This window comes from Aphelocoma coerulescens, chromosome 12, assembly GCF_041296385.1.
Source record: "Aphelocoma coerulescens isolate FSJ_1873_10779 chromosome 12, UR_Acoe_1.0, whole genome shotgun sequence".
NCBI classification, from domain to species: domain Eukaryota; kingdom Metazoa; phylum Chordata; class Aves; order Passeriformes; family Corvidae; genus Aphelocoma; species Aphelocoma coerulescens.
Genome location: NC_091026.1, coordinates 17379360 through 17401314, shown reverse-complemented (window position 1 = coordinate 17401314; position 21955 = coordinate 17379360). Strand labels below are relative to the sequence as shown.

General features: G+C 42.0%; 1 protein-coding gene across 21 annotated transcripts in view; it reads left to right on the top strand.

Annotated features, from left to right (window-relative positions):
• FOXP1 (forkhead box P1) overlaps positions 1-21220 on the top strand; it is a 398607-nt gene extending 377387 nt beyond the window's left edge. For all 21 annotated transcript variants that reach the window (XM_069027474.1, XM_069027475.1, XM_069027476.1 and 18 more), the window contains 4 exons: positions 3471-3592; positions 5669-5738; positions 9365-9531; positions 16296-21220. In XM_069027474.1, the coding sequence (XP_068883575.1) occupies positions 3471-3592; positions 5669-5738; positions 9365-9531; positions 16296-16440 (504 nt within the window). In that variant the 3' untranslated portion in view covers positions 16441-21220. The remainder of the gene's footprint in view (positions 1-3470; positions 3593-5668; positions 5739-9364; positions 9532-16295) is intronic.
• Positions 21221-21955: the final 735 nt, after the last annotated feature.

Genomic DNA, 21955 nt, shown 5'->3' with positions numbered 1-21955 from the left:
TCTTTTGCTCCTGGAGTGGTTCCAGTAGGACTTTTCAGCAGCTGCAGGTGTGGGTGCTAAAGTAAAAATCCTATTTAGTTCCAGCAGCAAAGGGAAGTGGAGGGAGGAGTGGAAGAAGGCAGCAGGCAGTCCTGGCTGTATCTTCTGTGAGGCTAGTTTTGGGAATTAGCTTTTGGCATCCCATAAAATCCAGTCCCAGAAGCCAGTGCAGATACAGAAGAGGAGCAGAGAGGCTGAGCTGCAGATTCTCAGGCTTGTAGAAGGGCACTGGGTGTCCCAGGGAGGCAGGTGCCATTTGGAGACCCCCCGTTCTTGGACACCTTGACCTTTTGCAGGTGTCCAGGTCCTGCTTCATGTAACAGGAAAGAAAAACTTCACCCCCCCCATCCACCAACGCCAGCAAAATAGACAACTGGTTAGAGTAGTGCAGATTTTGTGCAGGAGACTGCTCAGATTTCTGCCAGCCCCCAGGAACAGCAGGGATGAAAATGCAGCTCTGGATTGGCATGATGGGAAGCCCACGGGGCGCAGAACGAGCACAAGGGGCTAATTGCAGAATCAGAATAATTTGAATATATATGTGCTGATTTGTGCCCACCTTCAGCTAATGTTTAGGGGTCATTTCGGTCACTGTTCCCCAAGTTTAGGGTCAGGGTTTGGTGTAGACAATCTTCCCTGAGCCCTATTTCAAAAACACAGAAGAGTGCAAGAATAAAGACCTTTAAAAAATGAACCTCTTTCCCAAAATGCAGTACGGCAGAGCCTGAGCAGTTATTAAAATAACAAACCCTTTCATTTACTACACTGAAGCATGTTCAGGGTAATTTTTCTGCAAAAGTGGCTTGCATACAAATATTTTTAACAAGGTAAATATATAATCTTACAATAATAGCTCCTAATTTTTCTGTTAAGCTGATTGCTGGGGGAGCACTGTGAACTGGTTCAGACAGGTCAGAGGCAATGTCTGTTGGCTTTTATTTTTTGGAGTAATTTGCTGGCACTGAGTCACAGCCATGAGGCACAGGCTGCAGGTGTGGCTCTGACACATTGGGGTATTGTTCAAATAAAACTGTTAGATACCAAGTATCCAGAGGCAGGAGAAACACAACAATTTTTTTCTGGCATGAACTACTTAAATAAGTGATCACATGGAAAATAGAAAATGAGGGCAACACACTTCATGGATGTCTTGTAAATATTCAACTTCTGTGTCTCAACATATCCAGCAAGAGCCCTGTCCCCCAGCCTTAGCCATCAGTTGCAAGTGGACTTCAAGAGAGCAAGAACAGTCTGTAAAGTATTTCTCCAGCATTAAATTTATTTAAAGAAAAACGCAAATATTCCTGCTCAACCCTGTCTTTAGAGACTATTTACAAACTCTGAGGACTCCCTTTTCTGGGTTTTGCCGTGTGCGTTTGATCAACTGCTGTATGAACCACAAGATCAGCTTTCACTGGGGGAAATAGCATTATTATTCTTACATTTTGTTCCAGACTTGACAGTGTTCCCATTTTCACAGGAAACTGCCTGAGTTACCCAGATGTGGGCCAGCAGCCCTGTGTCGGGTTGCACTAGCACGGCACCCACCAGCAGTTGCTGAGCTGGCCGATTTCATCTCGTAAGGTGTGGGGCGTTTACATGTTTTTCCTCCACCTCAAAGTCAGGGATTTTGCCAAAAAAGTCAACAGTGCTGAAATCTGGAAGAGGTGGGAGGGGAAAAAAAAAAAAAACATGAAAAAATAAGAGCAGGAAGAAGAAAATAAGGGCAGAAGGAAGCAGGCCTGATGGACAGGTTGACTTTCTGCTAGATTTCTGCCTTGCTGAGAGGAAAAGCATATTCAAGGTTTACTGTTTCACCAGTTCAGATGCAGATCGTTGTGGAAAAGCTGAAGTGCCTGCATCAGGCACCTACAGCCAGAGGAGATGTGTTTGCACTCAAGCATCTGCTGAGCAAAGGCAGCTCAAACCCCAAATCTTCCACTCCTACCAGGGTGGGAGTGTGGGGACTGCACTAGACATGGCAGGGAATTGGAGAAGGAGCAGAAGACTCTTTGCCTTCCCCTCCCAGCACACACTCCACTGCCTCCTGATTTACATGACAAATGCTCTGTGCTACCCTTTGTTTGCACAGTGATTTAGACATTCACAATTAGAGCTCCCTTTTCACCATCCAGACCCCATGTTCGTGAAAAAAAGAGGATGATGTCGGAAGGAAAAAAAATTGTCATCTCCTGGTTGCCTAGACCCAGGCCATGTGTTTGGCTGGCTTTGTGCCTGCTAACGAGTCAACCAGATTGACTGAATCAATGGTGCCAGTGAGGATGGAGTTTGTTCGCCTGCAGATTTTCAGCAAATGGCTTCTTCTGTTTTTCCTGTTTCTCAAGCCCTTTCAGCAGCGCTGGGAGCAAGCTCCATGTACAAATTCCTATGAGTTCCATGAACAATGGCTTTGAAGAGTCCTTTAGGTTGGAAAAGCCTTTAAGACCACTGGGTCCAACTGTTGCAGGGCATTTGCTCAGGAAACTCCTGAAGCGGGGACAAAGCATAGCACTCCATTTGAGGAATAATAAGGCTCTCAGCACCGTGTCAGAGGGAGCAGGGGCAGAAAAGCCAACAGCTTGCCATACCTTAGAGAGGTGTCCTGTTGTGTCTCAGCACATTGGAGGGGTTGGCCGTGCTCATCCTTCCCAGCACCGAGCTTCAGGGTGGACGTCCGGGCATCGGATGCCATGAGCACAGGTCGCTCTGGGTGATGAGCTGTGGGGATATTATCACTTTGTTTCAGAGAGCCCTCCTCATGTTTTCACTTGGCAGAGGCTCAGATCAGTCGCTACAGTAGTCTGCCAGAAATAGGAGCCAACTTCCATATAAGAGCAAGCTGTGGAGGCAGGAGTTGGTGCCGGCTGGCCGGTGGGGTGCTGCCGAGCCCCTGGCCCGTGCTGAGGGTGTGGAGGGAGGTGCAGCACCTGAATCACATTAGCCCAGCTGTGGGAAACCACAGCAACACCAGCTCCTGCGCCTCACAGCTAAATCCAGTCGACTGTACTAATATAAAATCTTTTCTGTTCTTTCTAACTGCTTTCTTTTCCAGGAGGGGAGAAATTTCTTTTTGCAGAGAGTATATATTTGTTTTGAAAAAGTCTAAGCAATGTTCCTCTTGTGTTCTGTATGAAATGTGCTGTATTCTACAACATGCATGCTTAAAATAGTGGCTGTTCTCAGTCACACTGGGGATAATTGATAAGAATAATGTGAATTTTTAATCTTGGGTTTAAGCTTTCATATTTATTTTGTCTTTTCAAAATAAGATGTAAAGAGCCTGGGAAAGCAAGTGGGTGCGGGGAGGGGAAGGGGCTTAACATTGCAAAATGAGAACTGTCAAGCTGACTGTGCTGCTGCTGTTCTTGGACAATGATGAGCATTTTCTCATAGAAGGTTTTTGAATGTTTTCTCTTTTATACTTGCTGCAGAATGCAGTGCGTCATAATCTTAGTCTTCACAAGTGTTTTGTGCGAGTAGAAAACGTTAAAGGGGCAGTATGGACAGTGGATGAACTAGAGTTCCAAAAACGAAGGCCACAAAAGATCAGTGGGTATGTCCACCATGTTTGAACTTCTTAGCCTAGCTCGGATCATGCTTACAGTTTAACGTAGAGGCTTTTGGCTGCTAGCTGGTGTTAGACCAACCACAGGTGGTTTCGCATTGTCTCAGTTAAGGGAAACCAAGACAAACATCTCATCACTACTGTTTGTATGCCCACCAGTACCCTGACCCTGCTTGCTTGGTGTTTGTTGCATCACATGCTAGTAGCTTTTAGGTGGCAATGCATATTAACCCTCACAAACCATTTGCTTATGCTTATTGCATTTTATTTTCTTTTTCCTTTTCCTTGTATTTGATGTCTGTTCTGTCCCCGATCCCGTGTCCCTTTGTTTCCACTTCATCTCCTTTGCTGCTGCTCTTGTCCCAGGGTGCCATTCGCACCAACCTCTCACTGCATAAGTGCTTTATCAGAGTAGAGGATGAGTTTGGGTCCTTTTGGACTGTTGATGATGAAGAGTTTAAACGTGGCCGTCATATTCAACGAGGCCGTCCTCGAAAATACTGCCCTGATGAAAACTTTGGCGAGCTTGTTGCACAGTAAGAGCTTTTACTTGCTTTAATTTTTTTTTTCTGCTGTTGCTTTGCTTTGCATGATTTACCCATCTCATGTAGACTTGCATTTCACAAAATAGTGACATCACCTTTGCTGCTAAAGAAACTAAATTTTTGGTTGTTACGTGTATTTTGTGTGTCCTACTCTGATAATCCAAATGCCTGTAGTAATAACTCTACTCTGACATGTTTGTTAAAGCATTTATTTATAGAGCAATGTAGACTAAGATAATTATCCACGCTAGCGCAGATATGCTGCTGTAGACGTGTCAGGAAGACAGATATATGCCAGGAAAGGCTTCAGATAAGTTTTAATTCTGATATTTTCCTTTGCTTTCAATTGTATGCTTTGTTTTGCAACTCCTAATCAAGAAAAGTAAGGTACTTACGAGACAGAAATGCTGAATTCACTTTAAGGAGTTTGAAAATGCAGTGAGACCAGCTGTAAAGATTATCAACAGGCCATCGTGTGCCTACCAACAACCATGCACCAATATTCCTGGGCTTCCCAGAGGGATTTTCTTTGACCTTTACTCGAAGGCCATCTGTCCTGGACAACTGATCCTTGCTGGTCCCTGTTCAAGGGGCTCAGTTAAGACTCTGCTCACCATAATTTATTCCCACATTAATAAAATTAAAATAAAAACATGCCCAGTGAGTGATAAAACTTTTGGGAGATGCTTTGCATGGGCATTTTTTTACCTAGTCTCTATTTCATGATTTTTATCTCCCAATGGAACCATGATATTGGGATGCCTCCTAAAGAGAGAACGCATATGGTCCCCATTCCTTTTCCTGAAATCTGGTCCCTTATGTAAAGTTGACAAAAATAATTGTCCAGAATAGCACACCAGAATATTTTTTACTAAAAAAGGCTTTTTAGGGCAGTGTGGTGGTTTCTGTGGGCCACCTGCCCTCGTGCCTCCGTGCCCACGGGCTGCTTGGGGTGATGGTGTGGGCAGCCCCTCACCACGGCCGTTGGCATGGCAGGGAGTAACATCCATCAAATAAATCCTTTCTCATCGTGGTGCCCCCCTCCCCTGGGAGAGACTCCGCTGCCAGCAACTTGGAGAGTCATTTGAATGAAGCAGAGTTTAAAATGTCCCGTGATGCTTTTGATCATTGCCTCCTCATGATGGACCTTCACATGGTAACGGGCTCCCAGACACGACGAAAATTGGAGAATTTCCCCTGAACGCAGCTAAAATGAGCAGAGATGCCAAGATGTGCCACTAACGCAGGGTAGTAGAACACATGGCGAGGTAACGTCAGGAGATAATGATGTTCCTTATTTAGTAAAGGCAAATATGATAACCATAGCCGGAAACTCAGATATTTTCTTTAAATAAAAAAAAAAAAAAAAAAAAAAAAAAAAAGAGACACGAAAGAGAACTCGTGTGGAAAACCAGTCTCAGCCCTAGTTTTCTGGTGGGGGAGGAAGCATTACGTGCTTGAAACACTCGCACAGAAGTTGGTTGCATTTAACTCTCCTTTTTATGTTTTTCTTATGCAGTAACCCTTCTCTTATTAAAAACATACAGACCAGCCACACCTACTGCACACCTCTCAATGCTGCTTTACAGGTAAGATTAATGACTGTAGCAAATATGCAACAGAGGCGTGTGTCTTCCCCACTCATTTCAAAATATATTAGCCTTGCTCTAATTAGATATTAAATTTTAATTCCGTTAAACTTTTTTCTTAAGTGCATAAAGCATCATAGTCCCTGGAGGCAAACACATATCAGGCTGCTTCAGCATTAGCTAGATGCTTAGCATTTTGAATATTGTGGCAAAAAAATTAAAAGTTCACTTATTAATATTTATCAGCAGTATCATAATTTCCATCCTCTTATTTCAGAATTTCACTTGAGGCAAAAATACCACAAGTGTAATTACTCTAGCACAGCTATTAATGTGCTGAATGATAGGATACTGCGGCACGTGACCTTCTATTGTTCATGGCTTTAAAGAGAAAGCAGATCATTTTTTCCCCCTTTTCTTTTAAGGGCTATTTTTGCATATCTTCCTATTGTTGGTAAAAAATAAACGGCGCGATTCCTATAGAAAAGAAAAGATCATTTTTATTGGTTTAAACTGTAATAGTAAGACAAAAATTCTGTTTTTTCAGAAGTACAGAAATGCAGAAGTACACAAAGTGTGGGTACAGAATTAATAACTTGCAGCCTAAAAGTGTCCATGTCTCCAGCCCTTTTTCCAGTGCCCTTTTTCCCCTTTCAGCAAATTCCTGAGTCGAATATTTACCTCAAAAACCCTAGGTAAAGTCAGTATTTGCTGTATAAACCAAAGATGCAAATGCATTACCATGTCGTGATTTGTAGTGGGGTCTGTGTGTTTGTGGGGGGGTTCAAACCTGGTTTATATATTTTATAAATTAATCCAGAAGGCAACACCATGCATGGTTGCCCCCCAGGTGATTCCTGGGGGTCACCTCTCAAGAAGTTCACTGATGCCATGGGTATTTGCTTGGGCAGTCATGTTTTGTGGAAGGTTTAGCAGACTTCTCTTTTCAGAACCAAGAAACAGATTATTAGGAGAAAAAGGATGTTTTACCTTTCTTCTAATTTTTTGAGTTTATGCAGTAACGCCTGCAAAACCCAGGAAAGTATGTTTAAATGAAGCAACTGTAAATACCATTCATTAGTAACTTATTTTCCCTTGAGTCTTGTGAAGTGTGATTTTTAAAGACTGCTTTGTCTCCTGAATAGTATTAAGATTACAAGCACATTTTGCATTCATGAGGCTGAAAGGCAAAAATGAAATGATCCTGCATTTCTTCACATTGTTAACTATGTGACTAATTTCAATTAATATGCTTATCATATGGAACTGTTCGTGTTTTATTTCTGAAACACGTGTCGTTGTCGTCATCTCCATCCATTCTTGTCTTTCGTGATAACCTCCAAACTGTTTCCATTCCCCACTTTTCCTGAGAGAGCCATGTCCTCATGCCCCCCATAGCATCATGTGCTCTGAGCTGATGGAGAGAGGAGCCTTGGCCAGATTTGCTACCACTGTAACCCCTCTAATAAGTGGGGGTGAATAATAACCATTGCACTGAGGCAGGTCCTCTTTTAGGGTGAAAATACACCAGCAGGTTCCACATTTCTCTCCCCGCCATTGGATTTTGGAGTCAAAATCCCAGTGGGTTCTCTGGGGCTGTAGAGGGTCTGGGCAAATAATGCGGGTGGCCACTGCCTTGTGGGCAGTTCAGACCTCACTTGGGCACCAAATTCCTCTAGGACACAAGGCTGCCTTGCCTGCCAGGGCCTACATTCAGTCTAATTAATATTTGATGAGCAGTGTTCCCCCCAGCTTTTGTGGGCTCTGGGAAGGCCTGCTCCTTGCACATTCCTGTGAGCACCACGGGGTCTGCACGGGGGGCTGTGTGCCACCAGCATGGTGTCTTTTCCTGTGGGGTGACAGCCACCCCTCTCCTTCACCCAGACCCTGCTGACATGTCCTCTATCTGTTTTCCCTCATGGCCAGGGAGAAGAAGCAGCTCTCTCCCCCCTCTGTCTGTGGAAGGTACGGGGACTCCAGCTCTCACCAGTTCTCTCTTTTGCCAGCGGGTCAACAGGGGGTCCCAAAACACCCCCTCCCCTATTACTGTCTTTTAGCAGATGCTCCTTGTGTCCCACCTCTCCTCCAGTAAATTGCTTTACTGCAATTACAAGTTAACACTGTGGGTGAAGAACTTGAGTCATTATTTTGCCAAGTGCAGGAAATGTGAACCATTCTTTGCATCCCCTAATCACAATGAGTTTGCCGGTTGTTGAATCAAGAAGATAAAAATAATCCTCCCCGTTAGAATAGCTTTTGTAATCACGTGTGACACATAGGGCTGCACATGGAGAGGTCAACATAAGGAAGAATAAAAGGGGCCGTGCTCCTGGAGATGCTGCAGTGAGGGCTGGTCCTGCCCTCCCATCCCATCTCCCCCCACTCTGTCTCTGGCTCGCCTGGGAAAAACTGCCGGCTTGGCAGCAAGCGAGGAGTTTTGTCCAGGAATTAGGAGCAGGCAGGAGCGTTTGGTGGGGAGTACATTTGCATGGATTCCCCTCCCACAGGCCAGGTTTGCATCATGCAGACCCAGCCTGATGAATTTTTTTGCTTGGCCACTGCAGCCAGCTGACCTCTTCCCAGAGCAGGTCAAGCACTGCCGAGCCAGCGTCTGTGGCTGCCCGGCGCTGACACAGCTTAGAGAGCCACAGATGATGTCAGCTGCATCCATTTGGGATGGGTGAAATGGCTAAATGTCCTTCCAGTCCTTGGATGCTACCGCATCGGAAAGCTGTGCCTCCCATCCCTGTGCCTCCCTCCCGTTCCAGTGCCTCCCATCCCCGCCAAACACTGGGCTCCTCCGGGGCTCGAGGTTTCTGCGTTCCCACCGCTGCTGCGCCGGGCCGGGACTGTGCTGTCAACATGAGCTAATGCTGACACACAGTAAATATTAGCAGGCAGAACAGTGGGAATCAGAAGGAAAATATTTAACAGTTCATTCTCTTCCTACAAAGATTTCCACTTAGAAAGTTAACTCCAGTGTGCCGCTGCATGGTGTTTCCTTAGAACAAAGGGAAAATTCAAAATAAATAGTCAGCCCTGTAAGGTAGGAATTGAGTTGGTGAGGTTTAAAAAATTCCACATGAAGTGGTTCAGCTCCCAGGTAGATTGGTGCAGCTCTGATCCAGTTAGTGCTGATGGCAGCCTCACACGTGTCCCAAGGAAAACCAGACTCGGTGATGCTGCGCTCCTGCTTGGTGCCCACTCATTCCAGTGGGAAAGAATTACCAGCTGAGCCAGTTCCAATTTTTTTCCCCATTTCATTAGAAACAAAGCCCAAACCTAAGCCACAAAAAATACCCCAAAGCACCAAACATAATTTCATGAAGCAAAAATAGCGAAAGGACATTTTCTTTTTTCCAGGGGGTGTAATTCCAAATAGGGAATGGAAAGCTCCATCCCGTTATAAGCCAATACAGCTATGAATCCTTAAACCCAGATCTAAATGATGTTAAATTTCCCTTGATGGAACCAGGGTAATACCTATCAGAAAGTACAATATTTAAAAGAACCTGTAATTGCAAATAACGTAGATGTGGAGAATGTTTTGGAACAAGTGAGTGTGTTGTGCAATGTATAAAAATGTTAGTCATGGCTCTTCATGGATTTGTTTGTGTCCTTGGCAGGCTTCAATGGCTGAGAACAGTATACCTCTATACACTACTGCTTCCATGGGAAATCCCACTCTGGGCAATTTAGCCAGTGCGATGAGGGAAGAGCTCAATGGTGCAATGGAGCATACGAACAGTAACGGGAGTGACAGCAGTCCAGGACGTTCCCCTATGCAAGCGATGTAAGTACGGCAGAAGCGCATGCTGGCTCTGGGTCTTGTCTTACCATCTGCTCAAGGGTCACTCTGGAGACTCCTGGTTCCTTCCTAAGCTTCGTGGTTGGAGCAGCAGGAGCAGACATCTACCTCCATCTGGGGACATGCGTAGGGTGATTAGAACATAACAGAGCCATTTACCAGTTTCCTCATAAAACTGATCTGCTCAATCCAGTCCAAGAAGCACGCAGGGCTATAAAATTGTTCACTTGTTTGCAATTCTCTTCTTTAAACCTTGCAAAATCTCATAGGCAACTACGTTTCTTAGAGAAAACCTGTGATTTCTCTCCCCCGCAGTCTACGCGATGAGCACAGCCCATTGGGCAGAGCTGGGAAATGGGCTTGTTTGGTGCGTCCAAAAAAAACCACTCAACACAAAACGGTCTTGCTAAGCATTAACATGAAGGTCTGTGTGATTTATAGATTGCTCTTAAAATATCAAAAGGAGAATTAATAGGGGCATTATAGCAACAGACGGCGGTGTAATGAGCGCTTCTATAACCACACGAAGTGACGGGGGCTTGCCGGCCCTGCTCAACGTGAGCGGCACCCGGGCAGCGGGCGGGCGCAGGAAAGGGTAAGGCAGGAAGGGTGTGATGCCCCGATGGGTGTGTGCGGTATTTATGGGGTGATGGAGTGAGTTTGCAAAGCTGTAAACTCCCCCCTCCCCTCACATCACACGCTGGGTAATTGGCGGCTGGTGAGGAAGCTGGAGTTTACAAGTCCTGTCGTTCCCAAAAGCGCGGAGGAGCAGTTGGGTACCTGTGAGTGACCGTGCTGCCTGTCTTCCCCCTGCTCCTTAAAACAGCCTGTAAAATTACTGGCTGGCTCACCAGGGCTCACATTACACATTAAAAAGAGAACTAATTTGTAGTCTTTTACTTCAAAGTAATTTGAATAAGGGATTTACAAAAGTAAGTCTAAATCAAAAAGTAGAAAAAACATTAACCTAATACCACGGTAGTAATTAGTTGTGAAACTAATTAGCATTTAATGGCAAAAAAGTTTCCTACCTGCATAATGTGTTGTCAGAGGGGAGGGGGCACGAAGGAATCTGAGGCTCTGGATACTTTGATATTGCAGCTTTTTAAATCAGTGCACAAAGTGCTTTGAAAAAAAAATCTTTAAAGATGGCAACATTCATTTTTAATTAATAATTAATTTAAACATTGTCTTTTACCATTTACTTCAAAACATTCAAATAATGTGTTTAGCTTTTCCAGTGATTGTTTGTGCAGTATTAATTATCTCTCCCAAAGTAACGTTGCATGACACACTTTCCGTCTCTCACAGACGGATTCATCTCCAGGCAGTTTTAGTCACAATTCGTTATCCTCTGCCCGTGACCACGCAGGGCCGGCGTGGAGGAGGAGTGGAGGGACATGGCTTTTCTCCAGAAACAAGACTTCTCCCAAGGGTTTCTCCTGGCCTAACAGACAAGGATGAACGTTTATGATGTTGCGTTAATCCAAGTAATTATCTTTTAGTAAGTTCAAGGCTAGTGCAGTTCATGCACTTCTCATTTCACCTAAGGTTTCCTTGTCTTTGAAGAGACTGAGAGGAGGGAAGAATAACCGAGTTGAAACAGGCTAGGACATCTTCCAGAACTATGCATAGCTGTGGCCTTTGCTGCACTTAATAATCATTTCTTAGCACATTGATACCAAGGTGAGGGGCACAGAACAAATAGTGGAGAGAGAGGAGGTCGGGGGGAGTGATGCCTCATTTTCATTATTCACCAGAAAATCCAATTTTCTGTTGTAATATGGAAATGATTGTTTCCTGAGTGTTTTCATTTCCTCAGAATTGATAATATATGTGTTCTCTGCTGAACATTTCTTTCTGCTTAAGTAAAATGTGGTCGGGTGATGTTCCAATCCCGGCCTCGGAGCCTCCCCGTTATAATGGTGTTTCTAAGTAGTTTGAAGGGATCTAAAGCCAGAACACCATTCACACGTCATGGGGTTTACCCTGTTTACTAAATAAAATCATGAGTCAACAGTGACTTTCCAGACGCTGTGAAGCCTTTTTATTTTCCATGCTCCTGCTTTGTTAACAGCGTGTTCGTTTTTTTTCTCAGAACAGATTTCCTTGTCATAATGCGAGTTATTTTTTAAACAATTTCAGTATATTAGAAGAAATCAAGCTTTAAACTTTATTGTAAGGTTTAAAGGACCTTGTTAACATGACAGCTAAGAAGTCTAACACTTCAGCTGAAGTCTTATTACTGCTCATTCGTTTCCTTTTTATGACACATTGAACCACAGCTAGGGTGGGTTTTTTCCCTTCTCTCTCCCTCCTTTTGAACCACTAGAAAGTAGTCGCATAATTACAGCTTGGGGACATAACACTTTCATCCTGATATGCTCCAAAGGTAGCCACAAAGCAAACTACTCCATGCTGTGTGCACCACCAGAACTCAGTGGCTTTAAACAACAGTCAGCTTTATTAAAAACTCCTCTGTTCCCAGAGTGGACAAACAAAAGAATTACTCAGATGTGAAAAGAAGGGGAATCTGTGTTCAGCAAGGTTATTTATTGTTAACCCCTTCTGGAGTCCCAGGCATCTACTTAAAAGGAATGTGCTGAATTTCTGCTGCTATAAAAACAGAAATGGGAAACCCTTTCTTTTCTTTGCCTTCTTTCCTCCCCGCCATTCTTTTTCTTTTTGCTTAACCCAGCATTTACCTTTTCTGTAATTCAGCAGACTGAATTCTTCAGTCTCTAAAGGAAGTTTTCCTTCCTCAATTTGAGGATTTGGTGAGGTGGTAAATAGAAATTCAGACTTACTTGAGAGGTTATGAAAGTCTCTCTTTGCCTTCGAGATTATTTAGCCTTATTTATTTCAGTTGCTCAGAAATGTTTGAGAAAAATCATGGATTCTGGACAGCTACCTCCTCACATGCCATTTTGTGGTTACAGCTGACAGAATACACAAGGAGTTGGAATTTTTTGATATTGTTTTCCTTGCAGCTCTCTCCCTTGGGGGGTGTGTTACTGAGATAACCTCCTCACTTAGGGGATAGAGGTTTTGCCAAGCTCGCTGTCTGGTGTTTGTGCAACATGTGAGGTGCTGGGGGAGGCTGGTGTGACTCAGCTCCTTATGGCTTTGTGGCCCTCTCTGGCTTTGTCTCACCCAGGGTCGAGCACAGCTTTTAATAACTTCTGCTGCTTCTCACACCTCAAGTTTTGTTTTTTGACCTCTGGGAATCACACCAAACCTCAAAGAGAACTGTTGAGCTTTTGATGGGATACCCTTCCATCTTGGACCAGGGTAAAAGAGCAGAGGAGGCTGCTGTTCTGCTGAGTTCTTTATTTCATAGTCTCACAGCTGCCTTGAAGGCAGAGTTCAAGGGGGTTACATGATAAAGCCAAGCAGCAACAGCAAACACCAGGCAGAAAACAGCTGCTTCTTCTAATTTCCTCTATATTTTTTTTCTTACAGAAGTGTGGATTATATTTGTTAATTGACCAATAAGATTAACACACGATTCTAGTTTTCCTTTTCTTAACCTATCCTGGTCTAATTCTAACAATCGTAAGCCTTACACAAGTGTTACATAGGTGTTACACAGATTTGTGTGTACAGTTTCTATCAGCTCTTATTGTTTATGTGAACACTGTCAAAAAAATGTGAACAGTATAATTCTATCTATATTTTATCTAAAGTAAAGAAATTCTGTGAAAAGGTAATACTGCTGCAGTAAGAACTGTGTTTAAGGTCTCTGCTACAGCTTTTTAATGTTTAAGGCACTTAGCATATATTTCTACTAAAAGTTAAAAATCTATATTTCTATTTCACTTTGGTGTGACTTCATGTATCTCAGCTTCTCCAAAGGTTTTAATTCAACTCCTGTGCTTTGGCTTTCCTCTTGGCCTAAGTCCAGAGGAGCTTTCACTCCAACAGAGAACCTCAGTTAAAACCACCTGGTTTCACCTGGTTTCACAACAAAACCAGAAGAGGGGCAGAGTTTGCTTTGGAAAGGTTTGGGGACGTTTGAATGAGCTTTCACAGCACTTTGAGTGGTGGTGAGCACAGTGAGCACCTGTTTAACCTGCTGGCACCTAAGGTGGTGGGGATGCATTGGGACACCGGGAAGCCTTTGGAGAAACTCCAATTCGTGTACCAAGGCCTCTCCACTGCACGAGACATGCTGTCCTCTCCCTTTGAAAATTTCCCTTCTGTGTTTTCAAAAATAATACTTTAAAAAAATAAATAAGCCCAGCAGCAGCAGCATCAAAACCAGAAAGCAAAAAAGCAAGACTTTGACATTAAAACATCAGTAAAAAAGATCACTGCCATAAAGGCCAGGTAGCATAGGCTTTATCGGGCTCTCAGTGCAGCTGCTCTTTCCCCCTTTTTCTTCTGTTTTTCATTTCATGTTTTTTTCCCAAGTGAGGGGGCCCCACAGCCTATTCATAATATAAGTTTTTCTAGTTGCAGGTATTCAGCATAGTTTAATATTCACTGAGGCCCTGAGCTGCTGGGACAGGTAGCACATGCACACCTCCAACGTGACAGTCTGCTTGTGAGACTTCTTATACCAATTCTTGCCAATTTATGCCAATTCTTGACTTCTCATCCTTGACCTGTCTCCTTCCAGTCTTTTCTTTACCCCTCCTTTTTCACTAGTTAGGTTAAAATTGTATGAGCAGTGCTCTCAGTGTGTAATTTTTTCAAAAATAGCATGACATGCAGAGGAACCTCTTCACTTACAGAAATGTATTGATAGGATACTTATTAGTGAATTTGGAGGGAGAAGGTGTGTGTACATGGATACTGCATCACTTCTCCCCACTGTTCCTTTGGATGAGTTGGAAGGTGCAGTTAATACTCAAGTATTGATCCAGCACTTTACAACTCAAGGAGTTGAAACATGCAGGGACTTGAAAGGCATTCACAGCTCACATTAGAATTGTCTGTAGTCAGCAAATTGGGTGCTTCCTAAACTCATCTGGGCTCAAGCCTAAATAAATAAATAGGGTACAAGGGTACAGCTGACTCACTTGAAGTAGGCAAGGCTGGCTTTGGTCTGTCTGTGGATGCTAAGTACATCTTCTCTACTCAGTGATTTATCCTTGCTGTCTGTCCGTGCAGTGGAGTACAAACAACCTTGTCGTTCCTATCCACACAAAACATAAAATACAATGCAGCTATTTTAAATCATTCATTTTAAAGCAAATCTGTGCAAGCAGAGAAAAAGTTCTTACAGTGAAGGTGTGTACTTCAGGTTATGTGTTCATGTTGCATATGTGAAAGGGTTAAATCAGCCTGCAAAGAGAAAAAAATGAGTCTTGGAGGGGTGGATATCAACTCAATGAGAGAGTGTGACTTGAACTCATTAACACTTTATTTTAAGGGATTGCCTACAACATCAATTATTTAGGAAGCAAACAGGGTCTCCATCGCTGTGTCGCATTATTAATACTTGGTAATGTCAATAAAATCCTAGTTTCCTATAAAGTCCCACCAACAAGACACTATTGACTCACATGGCTACTTTACATTTCAAAAGCTGCTGAACAAAAAAAAAAAAAAAAGAGGTAAAAAAAGGTAATTTGTATTTGTATAGGATTTGTTGTAAATATGATTTACGAACAACATTTTTCAATTGTTATCATACCCATTTTGAATGACCAAGCCCCATTCCCCTGCGGGTTATTCATGTGCTTTGCTGTAATGAGAAATTTGGCAGATCTCATCTCTTTAGTACATCCTTGTGCCCACCATGAGCTGGGGATCATGTTCTGCCTTGTTTACAGCTGACAGTGTTATTATTCTCGTTAGGACTGTGCTTTCTTATCATATTGTTGTGTTGAGCGAGCCTTTTCCTCTCTGTTTGTGTTTCCTGGCAGGGCTTTTCTTCCCTTATTGACAGTTTGTAAAAATATGCATTAATTTGGAGTTTAAAGCATGTATCATGGTGTCTCTTTGCTGTGTTTGCTTGAAGTTGATTAATGATAGAACCTCACTTGGGGTCGTCCTCTGGAGAGTTGTCTCACAGGTTCTGCATGTTAACGAGAGACGCTGCACACACAGCGAGGATGATTAGCCCAGCCTGCGCCGCGCGGAGGCCTTGGCAGGCCGCTGCCTTCCCCTTCAGATGCGGATTCCACTTATTTATCCAAAGATCATATTAACTTAACGTGTCAGCTGAGAGCGTTTGCTCTCGATCCCAAGACGGAAACCCTATCGAGGTGCTCCTCCCAGAGTGTTTTCCCGGGGAAGCTGAGTGCTGCCTGCCTGGCATAGCCTTCATGGAATCTTAGAATCATTAAGCTTGGAAAAGCCCTTTAGGATCATCGAGTCCAGCCATTAACCCAACACTTTCAAGCCCACCACTAACCCATGTTTTAAGTGCCACATCCACATGTTTTCTGAGTGCTTCTGGGGGCAGTGACTGCATCACTCCCCTGGGCAGCCTGTTCCAGTGTTTGGTCACTCATTCAATGAAGAAATTTTCCTAATATCCAACCTAAACCTCCTGTGGGGCAACTTGAGGCTGTTTACTCTTGTTCTGTTGATTATTACCTGGGAGATAGTGCTTGGCTTGGCTTCTGTGGCCAGCAGAGACATTGAGGGTCTTCTCCTTGGTGACTTGGAGCTCTCAGACCTGGCCCTCCAGGTCTGAACCCCCCAAACCACCTCACCTTTCTTCCCAAACCACCCACACTGTCAAAACCATTTTTTAATGAGCATCTAACTGATTGCCTGTTGTTTTGTTTTCCCAGGCACCCCGTGCATGTCAAAGAAGAACCATTAGACCCAGATGAAAATGAAGGCCCACTATCCTTAGTGACAACAGCCAACCACAGTCCAGATTTTGATCACGACAGAGATTATGAAGATGAACCTGTAAATGAGGACATAGAATGAGTATGTCTGACATCGTTATCCTGAGAATGAAGATTGGAAGAACACGTCAAACTTAGCTGTGAAATCTCTCCATTATTGTACAGTCTGGAGGATTCTCAGTCCACTTTGACAACTATGAAATATGTTAACTCTTAGTGCCATCAAGTATCCCATTTGGGAGTATTTTTGATTTTTCTACTTTTTGTTGAAAAAAGGAATTTGTACTCTGTGCATTGGATGGACTTGTTTGGTACTTGGGATTTTCCTCTCTTACAGTCAACATCAGTGTTGTAAATTTGCTAAACTGATTCACTTGCATTTAGCAGCCAGCTGTGGACTGCAGGTCCTGCCAATTTTGGACACTTGAGGACATCAAACTGAGCATGTACACCTGAACTGCAGATCAAGTCTTTGCCCAGATTTTAAGGATTCCAATGGACAACATATTTGCACAGTACTGCATGTTGATTATCACTGCCTTTACTCCATTTTGTTTTGTTTTTTGGTTGGTTTTTTTTTTTTTTTTGCTTCCATTTGGGATGGGGAAGGCCTGTGTGTGCACGTGTGTGGGTATGTGTGTGTGCGTGTGAGCGTGTATATCGGGGAGGGGTTCAAAGAAAAAATTATCCCAAACTTTTTAATGTATTGCTTTTATTCTCCCGCCCCACTTCTCCTCTACCGTTTTAAGTTCTGACCTCAGGCCTCATCTGGGCCCAGGGCCTCTCGGAGGCTTCAACGTTTTCTGTACTTTGTGATGAATGTTAATAGGTGTTTTTATTATACGAAGCTGAATGTCATTGAATTGTTTGTAGTTTTTTCTGTCATTCATTCCAGTTTCCTTCAGATGCCACCATGTTTTCTTTAGCTATGGAAAACATTCCATTTCGGTGTCTCCTTTGTTGTTGTTGTTGTTTTTTGAAAAGGTCCCAAATGCTGCACAATACATGTGGAAGGGTTGTCCAACGGAGAGAGAGGAACGAAGTACTGCAAGAATGAGAATGAATGACAGATGAACATAGAAACACTGTAGGAAGCAACACAGATTCATTCCACAAAGCAGTATTTTTAATATATTCTTGTTTTGCTTGGGTTTTTTGATTTTCTTGATTTTTCTTTTTTTGGCAGCAACGGTGAATATTAGCAAATGCCACAAAATTGAACAGCACAAGGAAACATATGCAGCACCAACAGAGTTCACTTTTAGTAGAGAATGAACAGTACAGTACAGTGGCAGGTTCTCGGTTGTTTAACACGAGTTCTAATGGGTCAACAAATCTTCTTGGAATATCTAAGATTACCGAGATGGGCACCTAAACATTTATTATTACAACTTTATTTTCTTCTTATTGTTTTTTTACATTTGCATTTGCAAATAGTGGTTGGAAAGATGACTTCATTAAATTGTTACTGTACGTGGTGATGTTTCACGGTTAAACATCAGTTCAGGATTGCTTGGTGGTTAATCTGTTTGAATACAAATTAGATTTCAGACTGAACTTGTTATGGGAGTTAATAAGGACGGGGCCCCACTAATGCTAAAGTGTTAATTTTCAGCTGTGCAAATCCCGTACTGCAGTTAGGATTGTTATGCAATATTACACCAGCCAGTATGGAAACCTCGCCGGAGGAGTCGGGAGAGTTGGGAGAGAATTGGCGCCAGGGCTTGTTAGGCAAAACTGGCAAAGCTCTGCAAAGCAAACATGACATACAAAATCTGTTGCTATAGGTCAGTAAACCTCAGTCACCAAACACCTAAACATTTTCATTCTGCAACCACTTTTCCGTCACTCATTTATTTATGTAGGACTGTAGCTTTTTTTTATTATTTCGAAAAGCCTTTCAGAGCTTAATTTATATTCTTCTTTGTACCTTTTTTTTTTTCCTAAAATTACCAAAGATATTACACAAAAGTAAATTATGTTCTCTGTTATATGCTTTATCTTATGAAGCCAAATATCCTCTTATTGTTGATCAAAGGAGGTTGATTTAGAGGGAAATGACAAGATGTGGGCTATTGCTAACCTGAGAGGGAAACTGCTCCTTTATTCTAGAAAATTTAGAAGGCCAAGTAGATGTCTGAACCAAAGTTGTTACTTTTTATTTGCAGTTCTTTACAGTGACCAAAATGAGAGTCTGTAAAGAGGAATCAAGGAGAGCTTTTGAGGCTAAAACTAGGAATCAGTGTTACTGGTGGAGCTATGAGAAGGGAGCTGAAGAAAGCAAAGACACAATTATTTCATGGAAAATTAAGAGTATCAGATAAAGGAGACAGTTTAATAAAACACAGAAGAGAACAGAAAAGCTCCCACAATTTAACTGGACGACATAATGGTATTTCTAGAATTAAAAGAAAATAATAATAATTTTTTGGTCTTTGGTTCTACAGATTGTGTGCCACTTCTGTTCCGGGACTGTGCTGGGATGACTGCTTTACTTTTGGTTGGTCTTGGCACATTTGCTCAGTTTCGTTTAGTTTTTGGTCAGCATTTTTCATAAGGAAATAACACTCCTGTCCACTCATAAGCTTTGGTACAAGAAATTTTATTGGCAGTTACTTTTATAAAACTCAACTCTGCTTTCTGTTTCAAAGAGACAAGGAAAAAAAAATAGAAAAAAAAGGGCAGTCTGTGGTCATTTGGAAACACTTTTTTTTTCTTTTTTTTTCTTTTTCTTTTTCTTTTTCTTTTTTTTTTTTTTGGTTTAAATTATATCCAGGCAGCTTCGTGACGTGCCGGCGGTAGCCAGACAGGGATCATGAGAATTGAGCCCTGTGCTTCGAAACTGAGTGGTTTGCTGGTTAGTTCGGTATTCAGAAGGGGGATAAAAATCTGGTAGATTAGTTCATTCTCAGCATGTGTAGCTAGACATGAGTAAAGATAACAGCATGAGAAACTGTTAGTACGCATACCTCAGTCCAAACTGTTAGGGAATGAGTAAATAAAAAATACATTTCACTCAGTTGCACTTAGTTGTATGTCTTGCATGCTTAGTCTAAAGACTGTAGCAAAAATAAAAAAAATTAAAAAAAGAGAAAAAGAAATAAAAAATTAGAGTTTAACATATCTGGCAGGTGTTGCAGCCTTGCAGAAGAACCAACTGAAAATCTCAGGCTTTACATCAAGCAAACTTCACTATGATTTTTACAATTCTGATTCTGTATCCCTTTGGATATACAGTTGCTTCTTTAGGGAGGGGTTTATTATGTTGTACATATATATCCCACTGTGTCTGTGTGAGCCTTTGTCTTTTGGGGGGAGGGTGGGGAGGGAGGAAAAGGTGGAAAGGTCCTTTTTTTAGATATCATTCCTCAAAAGGAATAAATGCAGACCTGTTTGTCAAAACACCTTTTGCTTTTTGTGCAACTGCTTTATATTAACTATACTAAAAAATAGCTTTGAAAAAAAAAAACTACTGTATGTAATGGAATTGCAGAATACGCTGCACATGTATTTTATTTAGTTATCCTTGCTTTAAGAATATTGGATGACATTTGCTGACATGTGGGAGAAAATCCCTGACTTTTTTTTTTCAGCTTTTAAATTGTAACATAGTTGACAGATTTTTTTTTTCTCCTGTTATCATTGATCGAAGCATTTTTGTACAGTTTTTGTGTTTAAGCTGGTTTTTTTGATACTTTCCCACCCCTTCTGTTATCTTACCACTGCCTTTTCTGGCTGTCTTAAACAAAGTTCATATATTTGAAAGGAAAAAAAAAAAATCGTTTAAAAAAAAAATGTTTTTCTCCTGCTGCAGTAAATATTTTGCATGATGAATTCCAGGGTCACACTTTCAAAGTTTATCAGTGAAGTAGTGATTAATAATGGGGAGTGTCAAACTATTGAACTTTTTGTATAAAAAAACAAAAAAAAAACTTTACAAGGTGCCAAGATGTAAAGACAATTTGTTACATGTTTTTTTTCTCAAAGAAAAGCGTACATTATGAAAGTAGTACCATGTATCAGGTAAATCGCTGTCAGGAATGAGAGTCAAAGCCTTCCTTGTCCACAAAAAAAAAAAAAAGTTTGTAAATGTAAAACCTGTTAGGTTTCTGCATTCAACTAGAAGTGAAATGAAAAAAAAAAATAAAATCAAGGCTTATGTAGAACAAGTGACCATAAAAAATATGACCTTTTTTTGATTCTCTCGCAAGAGTCCCGCTGCAGTTCCTGCACCTCCCCTCTCCTGGAGCTCAGCTTCGGGGAGAGACCGGGGTAGAGATGCTGGTTCTACAAATATTGCAGATCATTAGATATTTTATATATATACATACATAAATATATATATATATATAAAAGTTTTTTAAAATAATTTTGAACTATTGTAGTTTTCAGATCGCCAATAATCTCACATTCATTATAGCATGGGAAAAAAAAACCCAAAACCAAATGTGTTTAAACTCTTTTGAAATCCTTTGGTACCTTTGGTTAATGAACTCAGAGTGATTTTTTAGATGTTTCAGAAGTCATTTAGTATTCTAGTCTTGCGAGGTGAATTTGCAGTTCAGGACTGCATTTTAATGGGCCCAGAACAGGTAACCAAGTATCTTCTACCCATAAGCCTTGATGAAAATGGTACAGTCCAGACTGTTAGCATGGTGCTTCGTGTGTATGTGCTGCCAGTAACAAGATTTTTTTTTTTTTTTTGATAAGGCATAAAAGAAACTCATTCCTTACATCAACTGTAATTCCATCATTCCATGTCTGTTGATACAGACAATAAAAAATGTTGTGTAGTCAGTACTAATTACTGACATTATAGCATTCTCAAATGCAATAAAAATGCTGGTTGTTCACACTGGTAATGCAAGTTGCCATGTCCGAAGTTCTTTTGTTGTTTCCTCCTCACAATGACTCTGATGTCACATCCCATGGTCCCTCATCTGTGGAGCAGCTGGCTGCCCCCTCATCCATGTCCCAGCACGTTCATGGATGGACAAATCTCATCTCTTTCTTAAGTCTCCTCCAACCACATCCAAGTACAAAGTATTCTAGTGGTGGTTTTGTGGACAGTCTGTACAGGGCAGTTGGGTGAGGCTTGAGCTCTGGAAGCAAGGAAGACACTGTCATTCAAAGAATTCATCCATTTTTCCAAGGAGGTCCTTCAGTTTTGCCCATTGGGGTCAAAGGGGGTTATTTGCTCTCTCATTGGACTCCATTTTAAAACATGAAGGAAGGGGTTGGGGGTCTTCATCCTGCAGCTCCTTCCCAGTGCAGTGCCCTGATGGCCATCGTGCTGCTGGCTTTGGTAGGAAGGGCTGGGAATGTGCACTGGCCCCCTGCCAAAAGGGGGTTTGCAGGATCAACCCCTTGGTCCACAAAATCACAAGGGGCAAAGTCCCAAGTGGTGCTGTCACCTGAGACAAACTAAAGGAAAAACCCACCTTCTTTTTCTTTCGAGTAAGCACACATTTATTTTCTTCATCAAGTTTTGTAAAGAAAAATAAAATGTTTAATAACTAGCATTAGCAGCAAACTGAAATTTCAGAGGAGAGATTTTTTCATGAATAATTCATTAAAATTTCACATCTGCAAGATTA